Source organism: Macaca fascicularis, chromosome 3 (genome assembly GCF_037993035.2).
Source record: "Macaca fascicularis isolate 582-1 chromosome 3, T2T-MFA8v1.1".
NCBI lineage: Eukaryota > Metazoa > Chordata > Mammalia > Primates > Cercopithecidae > Macaca > Macaca fascicularis.
This window is the reverse complement of record NC_088377.1, coordinates 15,997,299-16,020,012: the sequence shown is the minus strand read 5'-3', so window position 1 is coordinate 16,020,012 and position 22,714 is coordinate 15,997,299. Positions and strand designations below refer to the sequence as shown.

The 22,714-nt window shown below is 39.2% G+C and overlaps 1 protein-coding gene across 1 annotated transcript; it reads right to left on the bottom strand.

Annotated features, from left to right (window-relative positions):
• Positions 1-17,992: 17,992 nt before the first annotated feature.
• On the bottom strand, positions 17,993-18,784 carry KRTAP11-1 (keratin associated protein 11-1). The gene has a single exon (XM_005595879.3). It carries the CDS (start codon positions 18,726-18,728, stop codon positions 18,267-18,269), a length of 462 nt encoding a protein of 153 aa, XP_005595936.2. The 5' UTR covers positions 18,729-18,784; the 3' UTR covers positions 17,993-18,266.
• Between the last annotated feature and the right edge of the window lie 3,930 nt (positions 18,785-22,714).

Below are 22,714 nucleotides of genomic sequence, written 5' to 3'. Positions count from 1 at the left end.
TCTTCTTCAGAAGCTAGCTTTCTCCTTGAATAATTTAGTTACACTTCATGTTTACCTCCTCTTACATCTTAAAATACAATGATATCTGTAAATAATTGTTCAAAAACAAGCAAGCAAGCATACAAACAAACAAAAAGAAAATAAAGTCACACTAACATAATGTCTTATTCTTGAGGCATGTGAACAAATACTCCAGTTAGGGATGTGAGGTGGCTTTAGCGTGGCTGACAGAGGAAAAGATTCACTTGGGCCAAACCTCCTTAACCTGTTTCTGGACTCCCTTCTCTAATCACACACTCCTCATCAAGATCAGGATAAAACCTGGAATATCAATATAAGGACCGTACTCTTGAATGGCTAGAAACTGTTCTTCATCTCTCCATCTCTGGCCAAATTTTCACTACGTTTCAGCAGGAAAAAAAAAATAAAGATCAAAAGGACTGTTAGGTAGAATTGAACAGAAGAGAAATTTATTGAATCAGAATAAATAATTTTAAAGTTAAAATTTATATTTTATGATGCATACTTGAAAGTGTTGCATTAATAGAAATAGGTTAGTAAATTCAGAAGGTTTTCCATCTTTTAGGAATACCTAGGAAACGAGACAAGATGAAGGAGCTGCTGGTTTCATTCTTGTGAATGAAGAAAATATTAACTTCTGATGAAGTGGAGCAAAGGCAACATCCCATATTAAAGTTACTACAATAAGAAAATGTTGTGGTTAATTAAGCACATTGCCTTGCTGACTCTACATTGGGAAAGAGACTGAAAAAAAAAAAGGTGGGAAAAGTTTCTGAAGTAAGATCATGAATATGGATTGTAAATTAAAAAGATTGAACTGAATCAGCAAGATCTACAATTTTACAGTAGCCTCTGCAAATAAATGAAATTATCATTAACACACACAGCCCCTTTATTCAACCTAGTATCATTTTTTGCATGGAACAAAACCCAGACTGGACATGAACTCATTCTTTCAGAGCTTTGTAAATTGACTTGGGCTGTGAATGACATGGTTGCTTGTTACCATAATTGTACTTAGTGTCCCTTAATGCCACCAGAGAGGAACAAGTCCACTGAGGGATCAGCACAGATGGAAGAAGTTCTAACTGTCATTGCAACGTGTCTGAGATCAGGATGTGTATCACATTAATAGCTAGTGTGCTGAGCTAATACAATCTTGTACTATCCCAATAGAAATTCAATGTCAAGTTTTAGCTTTTCATCTGTACTGAGACCAGAGATAATCTTATGAGTGCTGCAGTATTATTTTTTTCTAATGATTGGGTTGCTAAGCCATAATGATTTTAAATGGATTCTACTATTCAGTTAAATATAGTTGTATTTTGCCAATTACATTTTTTAAAAAGAAAATTTCTTCTCAGTTTCTAAACAATTCAAATCTTTTGACAGAAAGTTAAACAGTACTACAGTACTACTTTTCTTTTTTCTTTTTTCTTTTTTTTTTTTTTTTTTTGAGACGGAGTTTTGCTCTTGTTGCCCAGGCTGGAGTGCAGTGGTACGATCTTGGCTCACTGCAACCTCCACCTCCCGGGTTCAACCAATTATCCTGCCTCAGTCTCCCCAGTATCTGGGATTACAGGCATGTACCACCACAGCCGGCTAATTTTGTATTTTTCGTAGAAACAGGGTTTCTCCAGGTTGATCAGGCTGGTCTCAAACTCTCAACCTCAGGTGATCCAGCTGCCTCAGCCTCCCAAAGTGCTGGGATTACAGATGTGAGCCACCATGCCCAGCCCAGTCCTACTCCTTTCTGTGTGATGTAATTATGGTTGAAATAACAATTAAATTAAAAGAACTAAATGCTAAACTTTTCCTAGGTGGTCCTCCCAATTTGCTTATGTAATTAGTTTGTTATAAGTACTGTCCTCCCAGTGGTTCCAAGGTGGTACATCATGTTTAACCTTAGATGTAATGCTTTCCAAAAAAATCAGACTAGAGTGATCAAGGGAGATGGAGTAGGTTATACCAGCCCCAACAATACATATTAAAATCCTAACCCCCAGTACCCATGAATATGGCCTTATTTGGAAATAGGGTCTTTGCAAATGTCGCTAAGGATCTTGAGATGATATATTCCTGGATTTAGAATGAACCCTAAATCTGATGATGTGTATCTTTATAAAAGACAGAAAAAGAAGAGACAAAGAGACACAAGACAAGGCCATGTGAAGACAGAGCTAGAGATTGGAGTGATGCTGCCACAAGCCAGATACCACCTAAAGCTCCCAGAAGATGAAAGAGGCGTAGAAAGATTCTCCCCTACATCCTTCTAAGGGAGCGCGGCCCTGCCTACACTTTGGTTTCAGAATTCTGGCCTCACAACTTCGAGAGAATGAATTTTGTTGTTTTAAGCCATGCAGTCAGTAGTGGTTTATTACAGCAGACCTAGGACACTAATACAGAAGGCATAATGGAAATACAGCATCTCAATGCCACTTTGAGGAATGGGAGGAAACTCAGCAGGAAAGGGAACGAGAAAAGATGTTTAGGTGTGAAAACCCAGGGCATTCAAAGATAAATTCCGATTTTGAATGAATTGTCCTGTTCCTATAAACAAATGGTCATATATAGACTGGAAAAGTAACTGTGGCCCAGTAGGGCATTGATTGTCAGCCTAAAATATATATATATACACACAATACTTTATTGAGCAACAATAGTACTTTACAGGTCTGTTTTGTTTCAAAGTTTACGAAAGGCCTTCACATATTATCTCATTTAAATCCCACAGCAAACTTATGAATTAGGCAGCAAATGTATTATTATATAAATGTTATAGGTAGAAATGGATTCCCCTCTAGTTGGTAAGTAACCTACTCAAGGTTATGCAGCTCATAAGTGGCTCCCAAGAATATGAATTTTTTACTTGAAATCCAACATTCTGTTCATTACATCTTGATGATTTCCATAAATGATAATGACCTCTAAAAGAATGACTATGAGATCACAATGGCATAGTAAGAATATTAATTTGGATAAGGGGTTATTATTAGGTAACCCTATTAGCCAGCTATTATAACAGTCAGGTATGAAAGAATCAAGGCCTAGGTCAAGCTGGTCTCAATGCAGGCACATAAGGGCACGTGAGGAAAATGCTGAGAAAGCATCAGCCTATGTTAAATGGTGTCCACCATGCCTTATCAATTTTGTCATATTTCCTTAAATCCTTTCCTACTTTGAATTTGCTATAAAAAATCATTGCATTCCTGTATACTGAGATATATTATGCTTTTTCTGGCTTCTCCATGTAGCATAACTTTCTGCATGCTTTGGTACATCTTTTTTTTCTACAAAAGAACTAGCAACAACTGAGAGCCTCATCTTTGCACCAGGTAGGATTTATCCTACATGAAATCTAACAAAAACATTCCAGAATTAAAATTGGTTAAACACACACACACACACACACACACACACACACACACACAATTGGATTAATCACCTAAACATATTGTACTAATATGAGTTCAGATAAAATCCTCTGATGATATAAACCACTTATATTGAAAGAGACTATAAGAAACTGTTATTAGCTTGGCACAAGGACGGAGGAGATACACTAAGATTGAACCCTAAAATCTGAAAAACTCTCTCTTATACAATTAAAATTTTAAAATAGCAAGATTGGATACACCTTGATAACTAAAAAAAAAAAAAGTAGTTTAGCTAACTAACATAGGTACATTTTAACAAATATTACCCATGTCAGATTGAGTATATATGTATTTTGATGCATGACTTTAGAGAATGCGTTTAACTAGACTCTGGTCCTTCAAGATATTCTAGAAGAAAAAATGTTTGGGATTTATTTCAAGGTACATTTCACACTGAGAGATTCACAATGTACATCAGCACATTAAGACTGAAATAGAACATACAAGAAAGAAATCAGCTTAACTTTCCTTCACTCAGCCCTTTTCACATATATTTTACCTGGAATTTTTTTGATGGGGAGATAAAAGAGAAAGGAGGAGTATTTCTTTTTGATAATCCACGGAATTAGAGTTCCACATAATGCTGCTCTGATACGTTTAGTCAGCATGCCTGCTGTGGAATAACTATTTTCCTTTGTGCAAGTGGCAGTAGTTAGAGGCAAAATATGAAAAATTCAAATAAATGACAAGATGTGCCAACCTTGTCGACTGAATTGGTGTCATTACTTTTATCAAGAAATATAAGATTATGCACAGAAACTGAGAAAGCAAAAAGAAAAGATGAAAAGGGAAGAGGAAAAAAATGCTGATATTTTTTAAAAAGTATTTGGGAAACTAGTTTTATCTTTCAATATTATACAAAGTATGTCATGGATGAAAAACATCTGGGTTCTTCGCACTGAATAAAAAAATACGTGAAACAACGTTACAGAAATATAGATCTCAAGGTACAGCCATAGATCTCAAGGTACAGCCAAAGAAGATTGTGAAGATTCCAGATCTACTTGCATACTCTTCCATAGCTGCTGATTTCAAAAGAAAGTGCCATGACCAGTCGACACAATGTAGCCTGTTCTCTGGTCCATAACTTCCAGATCCGAAGCTGCAGACCTCAGAAGCTAAGGGAAGAGGGTTCCAGTGATGACTCAGAAGGGAAGACATTGCGCCCATATATTTTTCTATAATAAAACTGCAACACCAAGGTTTTGAACAAGTTATCGGTCCCCTAAGAGTACAAAAGCCCAGCCTGGCCAACATGGTGAAACCCCCGTCTCTACTAAAAAAACTACAAAATTAGCTGGGTGTGGTGGCGCGCACCTGTAATCCCAGCTACTTGGGAGGCTGAGGCAGGAGAATTGCTTGAACCCTGGAAGTGGAGGTTGCAGTGAGCTGAGATCACACCACTGCATTCCAGCCTGGGCAAAAAGAGTGAAACTTCGTCTAAAAAAAAAAAAAAAAAAAAGTACAAAAGCAAGTTTCCAGAGAAAGAGTTGTGATTCTCTCAGTCAGGAGAGAAAGATACGGTGTGAAGGGAAGAACAAATTCCTGGAGTTTGATGTCACCTTCTGCCTACAGACATCTGTATCTTTTCCCTCATTAAAAAGTGTGTCCCCACCTAAGGACCTTCCTTTGTAGTGTGCACACTAATTGATTGAAAACTCCCTTTCTATAATCTTAAGTAGCAATATTTCCTAGTTCAGTAAGAAATTTACTTAATTTTGAGGAGGAATTAAAGCAACAAATTATAGGACATGTATACTGTTTTCAAAGAATGGGTAGGGCTATGAAACCCATTCACTTTTGTTATTTCTCAAGGGACTGCTCTTTATGCAACAACTTTATTACTTTGTCCTTTGTGAAGGCTACTGTCAAGCCATTGTCAGCCTAGTATTTCACAGTATCCAAAACATACGAATGATTTGTGGGGGAAATGGTGTCAATTTATTTCTAGATGCAGCAAGTGATCAATAGAAATACATAGAACTTGGTCACGAGACAGTCTCCACATAAATCTCAGTGTTTAATCAAACCTATCCATTAACCCATAGAAAAAATACCATGTTGGAATAGTGCAGCATATACACCCAAAGACCCAATTGCTCACCTGATCGTACCCTCCTGGATGTTCTGCCTCAGTCTCAAATGCAGTAAGCTCTAAAGAAAAAATGATCATCTATCACCCACTACATTTATCCTTTGACCACATTCCTTCTCTTGATAAAGGTCACACTATCCACCCAGTCTTCCAGAATAGAAATTTCAAAACCATTTTTAAGTGCCAGTTCTTTTGGAGGTCACCCTTCACCTCCAACATCACTGGGACCTCTGGTCATCAAGAAAAGACAACTCTAAACACTCTCTCATGATAATTTATTAGTTACATTTCAAAAACCAAACTCATCACATGACATTCAAAGTACCCAACATAGAGATTATTGACTTGCACTTCGTATTCCTTCCTTAATATTCACCCACTACGCTGGGTGCAGTGGCTCATGCCTGTAACCCTAGCACTTTGGGAAGCTGAGGCCAGTGGATTGCTTGAGTCCGGGAGTTTGAGACCAGCCTGGGCAACATAGTGAAACTCCATCTCTAGAAAAGTTAGTTGGGCATGGTGGTGTGCACCCGTAATCCCAGCTACTTGGGAGGCTGAGGTGGGAGGATTGCTAGGAGTTTGAGGCTGCGGTGAGCTGTGATCATGCCACTGCACTTTTGCAGCGTAAGTGACAGAGGGAGACCCTGTATGTGTATGTGTGTGTGTGTGTGTGGTGTGTGTGTGTGTGTGTGTATTTACCCACAATAATGTTATTGTGGAGCCACACTGACTCCAAAAACAATAAGCATTGTTGGGGCCACACCAAAACTCAGTGTCAGCTTTCATGTCCCCACAGTTTGGGACTTGCTGTTTCACCTATGAGAAGCTACTTTTTTGTCCCTCATACTGCCCCATCCGACATCACTTCTCCTGCCTTTACCTTGTGGGCCTCGTGATCTCATCTATTCTTTAAGACCCAGTTCAAATTATTTTCTTTAGGAAATCTTCCCATAAGTCTCCACCCCAGAGAAAAATCGATTCTCCTAACTTTATAGATCCACAGCATTTTACATATGCTTATACATATGCTTATTTATTGTGGTACTTATTTCATGTTAACTGGTTACTTACATATCTGCTTCCTTACTATATTAGAAACTTCAAAGAGACATTGTCCAATTACTATCAGATATTCAGTAAATATTCACCAGATGAATGAATAATTAGCTGAACAATTGATTTAAACCGTAAAGTTATTCTAGTACTCTGTCATTTTAAATGTGTAAATGACATCTCAGAGTTACTGAAAACTCCCTTTTCAATTTGCCTCCTGAGGTCATCTTATGCATTTCTTCTCTGGGAGATATGCAAATTTAGAAAATGAAATGAGAAAATAAAGCCATCAAATAAGAAATAACAAAAGGAAAGGAGTAGGAGGAGAATCTAATCATAAACCATCAATTTTCCCTATGACCCTGAAGAGACCAGTCAGCAGCTTTGAAAAATCATTCACTTGATAGATGCTGCTCAGAAATGAGTTCTCTGGAAAAAAAAGAATTAGAAAAATATTCTAAAACGCCAAAGGTTTTTGGTGTTTTGCAATTGGTTTATTTGGCATTAGAATGTCGCATCTCGCTTTGAAAGGACAGCGTCTCCCATCAGCACATTACACAACTCAGTCAGCTGTACTTGCTCATAAATGTATTTTGCATTTTCAATTACAGTTGCATCAGAGATACGGGCAACCTCAAAGAATTTCATTGAGAACCACTCACAATAAAACATGGCCTCGACATGTTAATTTAGCAGCACATATGGAACACTGGAGAGCTTGGCAGCCTTAACTTTGAATCAGAGCAGAATTTGATCAGCCAGCCTGTCTGACCCTTCATATCACAGAATGTAGACGATAAAATAATGTTATGATCCTTCAGGATTATGCTACACTGGCTATTGCACAAGTCACATCGATATTTCCACCTTCCTTCTTAAAATTCATGTGTCTTGGTCTTCTCACCCATATCTCACATTAGAAAAAGAGTGGAATCCATCTCACGGGCCAGTTTCTCTGAGGCACCTGGCACTCCTCTTCCCCAGTCTTTTCCAAAATGCCTTTCACAGAACAATAGTCTCACTAGAAACTCCAGATACATGGGTTCTGTAGTTCTAATGTGTGTGTGTGTGTGTGTATATATGTGTGTGTGTATGTGTATATATATTATATATGTGTGTATATACATATATACATATAGGTATATAAGTATGTATATACACGTATATATAGTATACATATATACATATATTGTATATATATACACATACATATACACACACACACACACACATTGAATAGTATGTCCAGCCAGAGATTCATAGTATGTGGTAACAATATTAAATATCTGAGATGACAAAGGAAACAAATCATGTTAAATTAACTGATCTGAATTTCTCAAACATCTGCCCTACTGAACACTTTTTTCTGTGCCACTGTTAATATTACATCAAAAAAGATGTTTGCAGAAATTTACAAATAAAATACAGGATCCCAGTTACATGTGAGGTTCAAATAACAAAAATGTTTTAGTATGAGTATATCCCAAATACTTGTCCTAAATGGGATATGACTATACAAAAAAAAATAATAATAACAACAAGACCAAAGCCAGTAACAGTGAGAATGTGACATGGCACAGGGATGGTGAGATCTTGTGACGATGTCCTGAGGTGATAAAGAAAACAAGCAATAGGATCCTGAGACAGGAGATGGCGGACTCGTCAACTAGCCCCGCCTACCAATTTGCAGGTACTCATTGCTATGCCAGCTCAGCCTTCCTCTGCCATCATAAGCCCCCAAGGATTGTGGAGGTCACATCAAACAGAACAGGACAGACATCAGGAGGAGTGGGCCAGGCCTTTGTGGTTAGAGAGCCAGCCGAGCCTTCCAGAGTAAAAACAGTTCCCTTAAGTACAACATAGAATAAGTTTCCTGCATAGATTTATGTGCAGGATATGTGATATGTGTTATGAGCAGGATATCTTCTTTTTTATGGTAGTTAATTGTTTTTATTATACTTTAAGTTCTAGGGTACATGTGCACAACGTGCAGGTTTGTTACCTAGGTATACATGTGCCATGTTGATTTGCTGCACCCATCAACTCGTCATTTACATTAGGTATTTCTCCTAATGCCATCCCTCCCCCAGCCCCTCACCCCCTGACAGGTCCCCATGTGTGATGTTCCCCGCCCTGTGTCCATGTGTTCTCATTGTTCAATTCCCACCTATGAGTGAGAACATGCAGTGTTTGGTTTTCTGTCCCTGTGATAGTTTGCTCAGAATGATGGTTTCCAGCTTCATCCACGTCCCTGCAAAGGACATGAACTCATCCTTTCTTTATGGCTGCATAGTATTCCATGGTGTATATGTGCCACATTTTCTTTATCCAGTCTATCACTGATGGACATTTGTGTTGGTTCCAAGTCTTTGCTATTGTGAATAGTGCCGCAATAAACATAAGTGTGCACGTGTCTTTATAGTAGCATGACGTATAATCCTTTGTGTATATACCTAGTAATGGGATCACTGGGTCAAATGGTATTTCTATTTCTAGATCCTTGAGGAATCGCCACACTGTCTTCCACAATGGTTGAACTAGGTTACAGTCCCACCAACAGTGTAAAAGCGTTCCTATTTCTCCACATCCTCTCCAGCATCTGTTGTTTTCTGACTTTTTAATGATCGCCATTCTAACTGGCATAAGATGGTATCTCATTATGGTTTTGATTTGCGTTTATGAGCAGGATATCTTCTATCTGTCGTTTATATCTTAGCAACAGATATAAGACTCTGAGTAACATTTGAATTTCAGAAAAATAAAAAATAATTGTTTTGCTAAATGAAACAGGTATAGAGGAGGCCCTTGTCAAAGAGTATAGAATCTAACAGGAAATAGAGCACCCCTGGAAAATCTGCTTACCTAGTAACTCATTAGAAAATGTGAATATTTTACTCTAAATATGAAGGCAACACTATTCAGCCACAAAATCTGAACAGTGTTGCCTTCACATTTATAGTAAAAATCCCTCAATCAGAAGTCACTTATGGTTCTATTACTGTCTTCTTTTTTTTTTTTTTTTTTTTTTTTGAGATGGCGTCTTGCTCTGTTGCCCAGCTGGAGTGCAGTGGCATGATCTCAACTCACTGCAACCTCCGCCTCCTGTGTTCAAGCGATTTTCCTGCCTTAGCCTCCGGAGTAGCTGGAAGTACAGGCGCCCACCACCACGCCCAGCTAATTTTTGTATTTTTAGGAGAGACAGTGTATCACCATATTGGCCAGGCTGATCTCAAACTCCTGACCTCATGATCTGCCCCCCTCAGCCTCCCAAAGTGCTGGGATTATAGAAATGAGCCACCACGCCCAGCCTGTCGTTTTTTATTGGACAACAAAATCACTCCCTCCCTGTTTCCTTGTTCATTAAATGAGGGGGTTGTATTAAATTAGTTCTAAGGTGTCTTCCGGCAATAATATCTTACAAAAACTATTGTTACGCTATGAAAATAAGGGACAGACCTAGATAATGTAAGATGATATTATGCGGTTTATGCACAATAAAAAGAAATAGAAAAATTATGTGCCTTAGTTTCACTTATGGAGTTATTTTCTGGTCAATTCCTATTTTATTTCAAGTGAGAAATATCTAAATTATTATTACAGACATTACCAGAATTAGCTCCTTTTAAATAAGCACTAATTGCTAAAGTCTCAATTTTAGACTGGAAGTATGTTCCCTGGGATTTAAAAAATAATGCCTCCTAGACAGATGGATCCTTAACTGCTATACACAATCTCTGAATTTATTAGATTAGTGCCCAGATGAATCCCTTCCTGTGAATTCTTGTTTCCTAAAACAGGGCTCCTTTGGTGGGCAGATGAAAATAGAATTCTAGTTCAGATTCAGCCAACACTTTTAGAGTGCCTACTGTGAGTCACACTTTAATTTCACACTCTTTCATTCTCACAGTCACATTATCAGGGATGGCGGACACAAACTAGCTCTTCACCAAACCCATTTTCTCTTCTTCCTTTGCCCACATCAAGACCATATGAACCAGACTCCTTTCAAGAGTAGCCACATGAACGGAAACTTACCAATGAAATGTGAGCAGAAGCCGTAGGGGTCACTTCCAAGGCAGCTCACAGAAATTTCCTATGTGTGGTCCCCCTGCTCTTTGACCTTCTGCAGCCACACTGGAAGCCATGAGTTGAAGCTACAAGAGGCATGAGACAGAAAGTGCCTATGTCCTCAAGTCATATTGAAGAAGAGCTACCCACTAACCGGAATAACCATTCGAGGCTTGAAATGAGCAGGAAATAAACTCCCGTTGGGTGAAGCCACGAGGACTACACAGTTTATCCTTCTGTTGTTGTTGTTAACAACTTTGTGTATTCATCTTATTATATATGTACATTTACAAAATTGTCTTACATTTACAAAATTACAAGTATATTGTCTTATTTAATTGCATGTTTCCTTTAAAAACAAGAATATTTCCAGATCCTTAGTATTGTTGCAATGGCTACATTTGTATAGACATTCCCATGATTTATTTAACCACTCTACTACTGGCAAGATATTTATGTGCTTTCTAATTTTTGATATAATAAGCATACAATAAACTATCTCAATGTAATTAATTATGCACACTTATGACTATTTCTCATGAATTAAGTTCGTAGGAATAGAAGTAATGGCGCAGTGCATAAACTCCCTCTCTCTCTCTCTCTCTCTCGTGGTAGCAATGCTTAGAATCCAAAGTGCATGTTCCTTTCATCTTGGACATTTACACAGTCTATCTTTTATAACAATGAGCCTCAACCTTAGCTAATACTTGAAGTTAGCATTACTATCCTCATTTACACAGGCGGAGACAGTGACTGAGAGATCAAACAACTTAACTTACTGTCAATATGCTAGAACTGAATTCAATACCAGCCCACCCATTCCAAGTCCTGTGACTTTTCTAAAAGAATGTTTTCCCTCTTCTAAAGTTTCTGATTTCTACAAGAATACTACATATGCTTTGCAGATCATTTGCAGGTTTTTCTTGAAAGAGAAACATTTTTCAAGCTCATTCCAGAATCATGTACAGAGATAAGGGAAGAGTCAATGAATTATTATCTTGGCAAGAGCTAATGAAAAGATTAAATTATTTCCTCTGCTTAATCAAATCAATTTGAAAAGGAATGCAACCCTTAATCCCAGGATTTATAACTATAACTTTTGTTCATGGAGTAAATTTTGGGGGTAAATTCACTGCACTTTCCAGTGAATTTTATTTCCATAGTTTATTCTTTATCATGGAAAAAGAAAGATGAACAGACTATTGAATTAGTTGTTTAAGCCACCCAGTTTGTAGTACTCTGTTATGGCAGTCCCAGCAAACTAATCCAGATAGTTCTGCTAGGGTTATGCAGAGAGGACGAGGCAGACAAGAGAAACACTAGGATCAGTTAGGGGCTTATGATGGACCCCAGTATAAGGTAATGGCTGCCCACCATAGGTAGAGGCAGAGGAAACGCTAAGAAAATCACCAAAAGAATTGTTACGGTTACTAAGAAGAAACAATAGCTCTTGGTATTTAATTAAATATGTCAAGTTACAGGAAAAGAGGAGAAAAACTAATAACAAGATTTCAATTCTACATGACATGGAAGATGGCAGCACCATTAACCAAGACGCAAAAAGTAGTATGATGAGAGTTTTTAGCAAAAGAATATTTCATTTTTGTGAAAGTTTTCTCTGCCATTGCAATTGACGTGTTCCTAAGAATATTTCCATAGTCATTTAAAAAATGTTTTCAAGAAAGAGAAAGGTGGTTTAGGGGCTAGAGTTTCAGACCCAAAACTATAGTCTTTTTCATGAAGAAATTTTAATAACTTGTTTTGGTGGTAAGTATACAGCTAAGAAATCCATACATCACTAAACAAATTCTACCCTAGACCACATCGAGTTCTGGATCAAGAGTAATCACCTGTCTGGGAGGGTCGCTTTAGCCTGGGAGGTTGAGGCTACAGTGAGCCATAATCGCACCACTGCACTCCAGCCTGGGTTACAGAATAAGACTCTGTCCCAAAAATAAAAATAAAAAAGAGTAATCATCTGTCTTTCTCACAGGAACCAGCAACTATCATTAATGTAATTATTACATATTCTCATTATATCATCTATTTTTATAATAGGGCACAGAACAACTTACACAAAGCAATCATATTTGCTTGTAATAGCTTTTCACTTGTGCTAATAGGTACTGGTTCCCAATCATAATTGTTTCATACAAATCATGTCTAATTAATATAATAGATATTATAACAATTTGAGTTTGGAAAATTTCTTTGAATGTTAGCCAGGCACAGTGGCTCATGCCTGTAATCCCAGCACTTTGGGAGGCTAAGGCAGGCAGATCACCTGAGGTCAATTTGAGACCAGCCTGGCCAACGTGATGAAACCCCGTCTCTACTAAAAATATACACATAAAAAAAATTAGCTGGCCGTGGTGGGGAGTGCCTGTAATCCCAGCTACTTGGGAGGCTGAGGGGGCAGAATTGCTTGAACCCGGGAAACGGAGGTTGCAGTGAGCCGAGATTACGCCTCTGCACTCCAACCTAGGCAACAAAGTAGACTCAATCTCAAAAAAAAAAAAAAAAAAAAGACAATTTCTTTGAGTATTACTCCAGGCATCTCTCTGAACATGCCCATCAGGCAGTTAAACACAGGAAAGCACAGTTTACAAAAGAGATTGAAGTGAGAGATCCTAATAAGTAAAGCTTTCAGACTTATAAAAGCAAACACAAAGCCTTTCAAATAGGAAGCCATTTACAAACTCCTAAGCACAGGTAGGAGTTTTCAAAAAATCTAAAAAGACCAAGCCTAGGTATTTACCAAGGATGAAGTCGAAGATCAGAGCCCACCTTTATCTATCTACATGGATAGCTTTAAAGGGACTGTTCTGGGCTGTGTCCCAATGTGTAAAGTATTCATTCCTGCTATTTGACCAAATCTCAATACCTTCTTTTGAGTCTTATAAGCTTTAGACCGCTCAGATTTAAAGTCAGATATTCCAAAGGTAGGTTATACTTTCAGCTTTCATCATAGTGTCATTATAAGCAAGCAACATATAAGTAAAAGGATAGAATATCCGTCCATCCTTCACTGAGAATTTGCAAGATGTAGCATCTTGGTAAGCCTTTATATACACTGGAGAAAAGTAAGGCATTTGGAAGTAAAATGTGAAGCCCTAAGGGGAGCAAAACATATAGGAGAAAATAGTGAAGAATCAGTGAGTTTGTCCTTCACAACCCAACTGTGAGTTTCAGGAGAGCAGGAATAGTAATGGTTTTGTTTTCCACTGCATAACCAGCACCTCGCATAGAAACTGAAACATTAGAGGTATTCTTTTTTTTTTTTTTGAAACAGAGTCTCGCTCTGTCACCAGGCTGGAGTGCAGTGGCACAATCTTGGCTCACTACAACCTCCACCTCCAGGTTCAAGTGATTCTCCTGCCTCACCCTCCCGAATAGCTGGGACTACAGGCATGCACCACCATGCCTGGCTAATTTTTTTGTATTTGTAGTAGAGACGGGATTTCACCATGTTGTCCAAGATGACCTCAATCTCCTGATTTCATGATCCACCTGCCTTGGCCTCCAAAAGTGCTGGGATAACAGGAACATGAGAGGTATTCTAATGTTTGTTGAAAGAAAGTTAGAAGGGAGAGAGGGAGGAAAGGAGTCGAAGAGAGAAAATAGAGAAAGGAGAGGGTGAGAGAAGGTGGCAGGAAGGGAAGAAGGGAGGGAGGAAAAGAAGGGAGAAAAAGAGGGAGAAATTGGATTTTGAGCTGGGACATTGAGATAACGTCCCGAAGACAATGGCCGAGAGACTTCAGTCTGGGATGGAGAAAAACTTCTGGAAATAGTGACCTGATATTGTGAATTTACTTAATGCCACTGAATTATACACTTGAAAATACTTAAAATGACAACTTTTATGCTACATACATATTTTACCATGATAAAAAAATTTGAATTAGATTTAAGTTGTTATCATCACTAGAGTATAAATGTTCTCTGTGTCCTCAAACTTTCTTTCTTTTTTTTTTTGAGACGGAGTCTCTCTCTGTCGCCCAGGCTGGAGTGCAGTGGCACGATCTGGGCTCACTGCAAGCTCCACCTCCCGGGTTCACGCCATTTTCGTGCCTCAGTCTCCCGATTAGCTGGGACTACAGGCGCCTGCCACCGCACCTGGCTAATTTTTTTGTATTTTTAGTAGAGACGGGGTTTCACCGTGTTAGCCAGGTCTCGATTTTCTAACCTCGTGATCCGCCCGCCTGGGCCTCCCAAAGTGCTGGGATTACAGGCGTGAGCCACCACGCCCGGCCTCAAACTTTCTATAAAAGTGTTAGAAACACAAATGCCTTGTGTAAGTGGATCGTAGTGAAAATCATGGAAAGGAAGTGTAAATATCTGAATCATGGCAGTCTGAACAGAAGCCGGCCATAAAATAGAAAGAAAATTCATGAAATGAACCAATTCTTCTAAAGTAGAAGCTCAGAGCCCAAGAAGATAAGAAACAAGTTAGACATCTTTCCCCAACCTCTCTACTCTCAGATTCCTCGGAAATATTGGGAGCAGCCAAGACTTCCACCAAACAGCACAAGGAGATAAGAGAGCTATTTTTGTTTCAATGTTAAATGACAGGATGGCTCAGCTGACAGTTGGGTTACATGTATATTACCTCAATTTACTCCTGAAAACAAAGGTGTGAGATGCTACCATTATCTACGGTTCACACACAGATGAGCTAACTAAGGCTTAGAAATATCAACAAACCCTGCACCCAAGTGGCAGAACCAGGAAAAGTTATGCTCCTTCCCTGCAGCTGTGAGATATTGGATACAAATTGCATTTCTAGGCCGTAAATGAAGAGAAAGAAATCATCACTGCCCTGTCTTTTAAAAGACTGTTCTCAAAAGCAAACTTTGAAACTTTACAATTTATTATGTATTAAGGCGAAGAATGGAGAGAACTTCCAAAGTTCAAGTACAAATAGAATAGCTCTAATAGCAGAGAAGATGATTCCCCAAACAGAAATGAAGGCAAGAAAATAGCTTTGCAAGACAGCTACCACAGCCTTAAATGTTCACATTGTCACAATAAATAGTCCACGCAAAAGCTTGTTCATATCTGACCATAAAGGCTATGTTCTTATATATTATTAATATAGAAAAGTTATCTATTAGAGCCAAGTAACCATCTAAATAAAAAGATAAAGAAGGTACCTCTGTCTTTATATTTTTTATTGAAATCTAGAAAGCTGAAAGTTAAAAAAAAATTAATCTGTCACCTTCTTAAAAAGTGGGAATTTTCCAAATTATATGTGAAGTAACTAAAATAAATAACAAATGAGAATCATGTAATAACAGCTTTGAAAGGGCAAGGTAGAGTTCCCCTAGTGATTTCTATTTTAAAATAAATCAGAGCATTTCCAAAAGCCAGAGTTCTTCTTTTAAAAAGAGAGGGCATGAAACTAATATAGACTAAAAACCATGTCTTGCTTTGTTGAAATATTACCATGAGCTGTACATACTAACATGATCCTATTAGGGGAATCCTAAGAGTATAGTCATCAATTGGAAAAATTAAAAATATTGCATCTATACGGAAATCATCTATACCTTTTGCCTCTGAAAAACCATCAGAGAAATAAGAAATCCATTTTGCACTGACAACACAGAGTGAGATCAAATTCTCCACGAGGCACCAGCATTCCTGTTTCTAAAAAGACACCCATTGTTGACAGCATGTGTACCTCATATGTCTCCATTTTGTGTAAAAATCATGTGCTTTTGTATCTCCTTAAGCAACTCTGAAAAGAAAATCAAGATGTTTTTCTGGACAGAATAAATGAGAAGGGCAAAAGCAAACCAGTTGGTAGCCAGTCTTCACTTTCTTTAAAAAAAAAAAAAAAAAATGGCAAAAGGACTTAGCGTGTCAACCTCCACCTATCCAGATGGTTTGTTTTATTTAGTACACGAGTTCCAGGGAAGAGCAAGCAAGAAGTATGGCTAAGTAGTAATATAAGCCAACAGGTTTTTAAGCTTCTTTTTAAGTCTTTCCTGCCCAGATTTACTAAAACTCAGAGTTTTAATTTTCTCAGGGCTCAGACTCGACCAATCAACTGGTATACCCGATTGGGCGATTCTACCAGTCTACCACCACGAGCAAGGGGGTATAAAGCTAGAGCCACTCTTTTGATGTGATGAATTTCGGGGCCTGAAAAGTGACTTCCCTTCCTTTCTCCTTCTCCTTCCATCCCGGTTGATCATGGAGGGATCTTTTCCAAAGGTTACTATTGTGATCCTTTAACTAAATAAGACTCAGCACCTCTCAGTGATCCCGCTGCTCCCTTCCCGGCACACCTTTCTGAAATACCTGGTTTTCTGAGTAACTTTTCTTTTTCCTACATGAAAGTTATTCCATGTGTCCCTAGAAATTGAAGGAGGCATAGAAGACAATTTACTCCTAGAAATCTCATAGCCCTGGCACTTTGGGAGGCCGAGGCGGCAGATCACCTGAGGTCAGGAGTTCCAAACCAGCCTGGCCAATGTGGTGAAACCCTGTCTCTACTAAAACTACAAAAATTAGCCAGGCAGAGTGGTGAACATCTGTAATCCCACCTACTCTGGAGGCTGAGGCAGGAGAATTGCTTGGACCCAGGAGGCAGAGTTTACAGTGAGCCAAGATCGTGCCACTGCACTCCAGCCTGGGCAACAGAGCAAGACTCCGTCTCAAAAAAAGAAAAGAAAAGAAAAGAGAACAGAAGAAAAGAAAAAAGAAGAAAAGAAAAATATCATAACCCTTACTTCACCACACAGCTGAAGACTCTCTCTGAACAAGTAAAATATAAGATAGTCCTTTGTTTGGTCACAGGGCATAATGATTAAGCCCATATTCTAGGCTCAGGAAAAAAAAAAAAAAAAAAAAAAAATTCTGACCCTGATCAGCAAAGACTCTTGCAAACAAGGAGCTCTGTTGAGAAAATCAAATACCACCTATTCTCACCAATAAGTAGGAACTAAACACTAGGTACACGTGGACATAAAGATAAAAACAATAGACGCTGCAACTGCAAGAGCGGGGAGAGAGGAAGAGGGAAGAGGGTTGGAAAACTACCTATTGGGTACTGTGTTCAATACTTGAGAGACGGGTTCAATTGTACCCCAAACCTCAGCATCACATTGTCTACCGCTGTAGCAAACCTGCACATGTACCCCCCAGAATCTAAATTAAAAGTTGAAATTTTTAAAAAAGAACTCTGCTGAGACATACATTTGCAATGCCAACTAATGCAGGTTTATTGAGAAACACATGGTAAGACAAGCTCCATTTTTGAGAGACACAAAAGCAGAGGCCAGGAGATACAGCAGCAAGGTGAAAACATGTCAAAAGCATCAGAGACTGGGGCGTGGTGGTAAAGCTTCTGGATACATCCAGGGGCATACACAGCACCAGTGAGCAACCCTTAAAACAAGCTTAGGGATGGCCAGAAAAGTTTTAGAGTCCCAAAGACAGCGTGTGCATGGCTAGTAGCCAGCAGTCAGGCAGTCAGAAGAAGGGTCAGCTATGAAGAGCTATTCAGGGACAAGCAGCATGCTGGAAGATCCTGGAAACAGCTGGCAGGTCGTGGAGTCTTGATTCGCTCACTGGCTCCTACACACTTAGCAGGTTCTTCGGCAGCTGGACACACAGGACTGCTGGTACGTCCTGGAGACCCCACAGGCTGGCTGGCAGACAGTAGAAACTCCTCCCACTGGTTGGCAGACACTGGAGATGCCTCCCAGGGGTTGACATCCACTAGAGACAAAGGTGAGCGGTCGGCTGCAGGTAGTTGAGCAGGGGTTGGAAACACAGGTAGTTTGTCGAGAGCAGGTCACCTGGCAAGGGTTGGAGACACATGAAGTTCGCTGGTAACAGGTTGGCTGGCAAGCAGTGGGCCCGCAGCAGGTCTCCTGACAGTGGTCCAGGAGCCAAGAGCCAGTTTGGAAGGAACTGGGCAAATAGATGCCGCCCAGGCAGTCAGCATCAGTGGTGGAAGTCGTGGTAACTTGGGTCACTGGACCAGTGCAGCGTCCTCCAATGGGCCTGGAAGAGCAATTTCTTGTGGAGCAGTTGAAGGACATGATGTCAGACAGAGGGCTGCAGGTAGCTTGCTGAAGTTACCTCCTGAGTTGTGAATGTCACTTCAGACTCCTGAGATTTTATATATCCTTGCTGGTGGGTGGGGCTCTCTCCCCAGTCCCCCTGGCTTCTTTGGCTCAGACCAGCTTGCCTTAGAACATCTTGTGAATCTACACATTAATTGTCTCTTAAGAAGCCTTCACCCTCATAAAGAAAGTTTAGTAGTTTGGTAACTAAATCACAAGTCTTCTGTACTGTACTTAGTCTGATTAAGAGGGCTGGTTGGCAGCTTCAAAGCTATTGGTCATCCCAGCCCACACGTTGTCCTTCATTCATCTTGCTTACGATGAGTGTTGACCTGACAGTAACACCAAAGATGCCACCATCCTACCATCACACACTCTCTCCCTCCCTACCAGGACCAATTACAAGCCCATGCCCTGTTTCGTTTGTTACTGGACTTAATATCTTTTAAACATAACTTAATCAGTCACTCTACCACACCTAACGGAGTGACTGATTCCCTCATTGGGAAGGTGCCTCCTTGAATATGTTTCAAGATGACAATGACAACACCTGACAGGAACAAAGGACACAGAGACTTGTATCCAGAGTCTGAGCTGGCTCTCAAAATTAATCAACTGACTCAAACAAGATGCCCGTGGGAAGGCTAGAGGGCACTGGGACCCACCCTTTATGTTCCAGCAACATAGAACAACAAAGCAAATTGGAAGCTAATTAAGTGCAGCTGTATTTGTAGCCAAGACCCTTCCTAAATAAATTGGATGAACTTTATTCCTAAAACGTTTAATTTAATAACAATGGATAATAGTAACTCCCAGGTCTCATTAATATGCCAGTGGAAAAGGCTTAGCTAATTTTTAAAATTATCATAATGTTAATTTGAAAGGGTACAGTATCTTTCTCCCAATTTGTTCAGTATGTTCACAAGATACTTATTTTCACACATATACTTACAGATAGAATGCATTTTAATTATGGGCAAACTAAAGGCTCTTCAAGGTCATTGTCTCCATCAGGGATAAGGGGGAGGCAGAGTTGGGGGAAGCAGGCACTTAACCAATGTTTGGTAATGAAGAGATGTGTGAAGAGTGTGCTATAATATTTAATTATTCTTTTTATGCTTGGGGAAGCTACAAGGATATCATTCTATTTTATCTCATCTCACTGCAATATAATGAATTTTAAACACCAGAATGATGGCTCGTTTGGGTCCACCTGAACACGGATGAATAAACTGCCTCAACTCTGGAAAAATAAGCAACTTCAACATCGCTTCAAGTGGTCAGTGGTATTTCTGTCCCAAAACAGCTGTAAGATCTGACTCATTTTTAAACTAGCTTACATGAGGGAGCCCAAGGGGATAAAATGGATTTCCATATATTTGAGGGCTACAGGTAAGCTACGTTTTAAATATCCACAAAGCAAACAGCGTTATGTCAGGACTCATCAGAAATCCCTAATTGGAAGCTAACGACACACCCAAACAAGAGGGTGCTGTGAGCAATAGCATGCTTCCCAGATACCAGACCTCAATGTCCTGACCCTCCCTCAGTGATTCACCATGTGTTCCCAGGAACGGGGTGAAATTAATGAGATGACTACTTTCCACAATGTTGTGGCTACGCTCTTCCCACCACAGAGGGTATCTCAGTTGGTGTTTGAAGGCCTGAGTCCTTGGTCCTAGGGCCTGGCTTACCTGTTGTAAAATGGATTACTAGTTTACAGGCTTCTCCCAGCCATAGGTTCACAGGCTACTATGGAAGAGTACTTCATTGTGAGGATGCCCAAAATCTGAAATCAGTAGTAGAGTTGCAAAGGAGAACGTTTCAGGGCCTACTGCCACATTCCTGGAATGACAGAGAATTGTATAAGTTATTACTTTGTCTTGATTTCTCTTTCCCATTGAAAGCTGAAAATTACAGATAAAAGGATCCTAGAAAATTTCTTCCATCGCTTCAGGAAAAAAGAAAATGAGTGTCTTTTAAGCACACAACTCTCTTCCAGGCATTGAGTTAAAGGTTTGTACAACTCGGCCGGGCACAGTGGCTCATGCTTGTAATCTCAGCACTTTGGGAGGCCGAGGCAGGTGGATCATGAGGTCAGGAGATCGAGACCATCCTGACTAACACGGTGAAAACCATCTCTACTAAAAATACAAAAAATTAGCCGGGCATGGTGGTGGGCACTTGTAGTCCCAGCTACTCAGGAGGCTGAGGCAGGACAATGGCGTGAATCCGGGAGGCGGAGCTTACAGTGAGCAGAGATGGCGCCACCGCAGTCCAGCCTGGGTGACAGAGCAAGACTCCGTCTCAAAAAAAAACAAATAAATAAAATTTGTGCAACTCATCTCACTGAGTTCTTACAGCAACTCTGTGGAGTAGGTATCATGTCACATGCAGGAGCTAAAGTTCAGGGACGTTGGGTGGCTCGCCAAGGTCATGCAGTTTATATTTAACTAAGTTGAGATTTAACTAAAACAGAGTCTCTGAACTACCAACTCACACTGAGGATATTTAAACATGATGAGATGCCTTCCTTGAAGTGTGAACAAGAATTTGTTATTTTTAATCAATCAATGAATACTTCATTGATGACATTATAAAGGATATAATCATTTCTCTTCCAGGTTCATCAATTGATTAACAATGGAAATAAATAAGATAGTAAGTCACAAGCACTGCTGTACTACTTCATATGTTTTGTTCATTCTGTATCCAATTTAACAATTTTTAATCCTTAGAATAAGATACAAGGTCACTACAAACAAAGCAAAAAAGAATGGAGAAACATTAATAGCTTCAAGCTATAGTTTGAAATCATAATTATGTATAATAGCTGTGCATACAACTAATTTTCAGAGCATAGCAGACAAGTGAATGGATTTTTCAGTCTTACCCATTTTCCAAAGAGTCTGCCATTTTTCAGGTGCTAAATAGAGGGAAAATGTTGAGTAGATCCCTTAGATTAATTATTAAAAGAAACTCCAGCTTACATTGTGACTACAAGCAGATTATTTCTGAAGTCTTATATTAAAATGACTTCAGAGTTTGTGAGTAACATTTCTCATAAAGGTCTTGCCAATGTGAAAAATCGATACACTTCTCTGCTATGCTCTGAAAATACACCATGCAGCGCAGAGGTAGGCAAGCTACTTAATACTGTCATGCATTTTATTGTCACATGCAAGCACTTTGACTCTTTATCTGCATTCACTGTAAGTTGCAAAAGTAAAGAAACATGTACTGACAGTCACATAAGCTTGATGAAACTCAACACAATTTTAATGTGACAATGTTGTTCAATGAAGTTAATAAATCCTCCTTTCCTTGGAATGTAAGAAAAAATTACACAGCCAATTGCTATCACTATGTAGTTAGGCACAACCTGAAACTTCACTCAGCAAAAAGTTTTGTGAAGATTATTATTCTCATGCCTGCAGAGCGTGAAGTGAGGGGATGGGTAATAGGAGCGATGAGGAGAGATCGAGGAACTACTAGCCATTATCTTCATCACTGATGGATAATTTGCTCTCGTTTTTATAGAACAATCTAAGCCTTATACAATAATTATCACAGACTGGAAATGAGCAATTCTTTCACTCAAAACTGAATCATAGCAATCACTTACAAGGCCAAGCATTTGAGAGTAAAATGAGCTAAGCAGGTGAGGGAGGCTGGAGGTTTGATATGCAAGGATATTTTTCATCACAAAGTTGATAATAATGTTGACCAACGCCGGTTCAGAGAAAACCACTTAGCCTCATTGAATGCAGGAATAGTGAACTTGTGGAAAAAATTGATATATATGAAATGAAATGCTGTCATTCTGCACTGTTTCACGATGATCACCCTCTCAAATTGAAGCTATTCATTGTCTCTTAAGAAATATAAAAAGGAAATTCAGAAGCTTAAGTGTGGAACTTAATGGTTGTTTTAAAAATTAAATACATCTTGGCTGAGTTGTT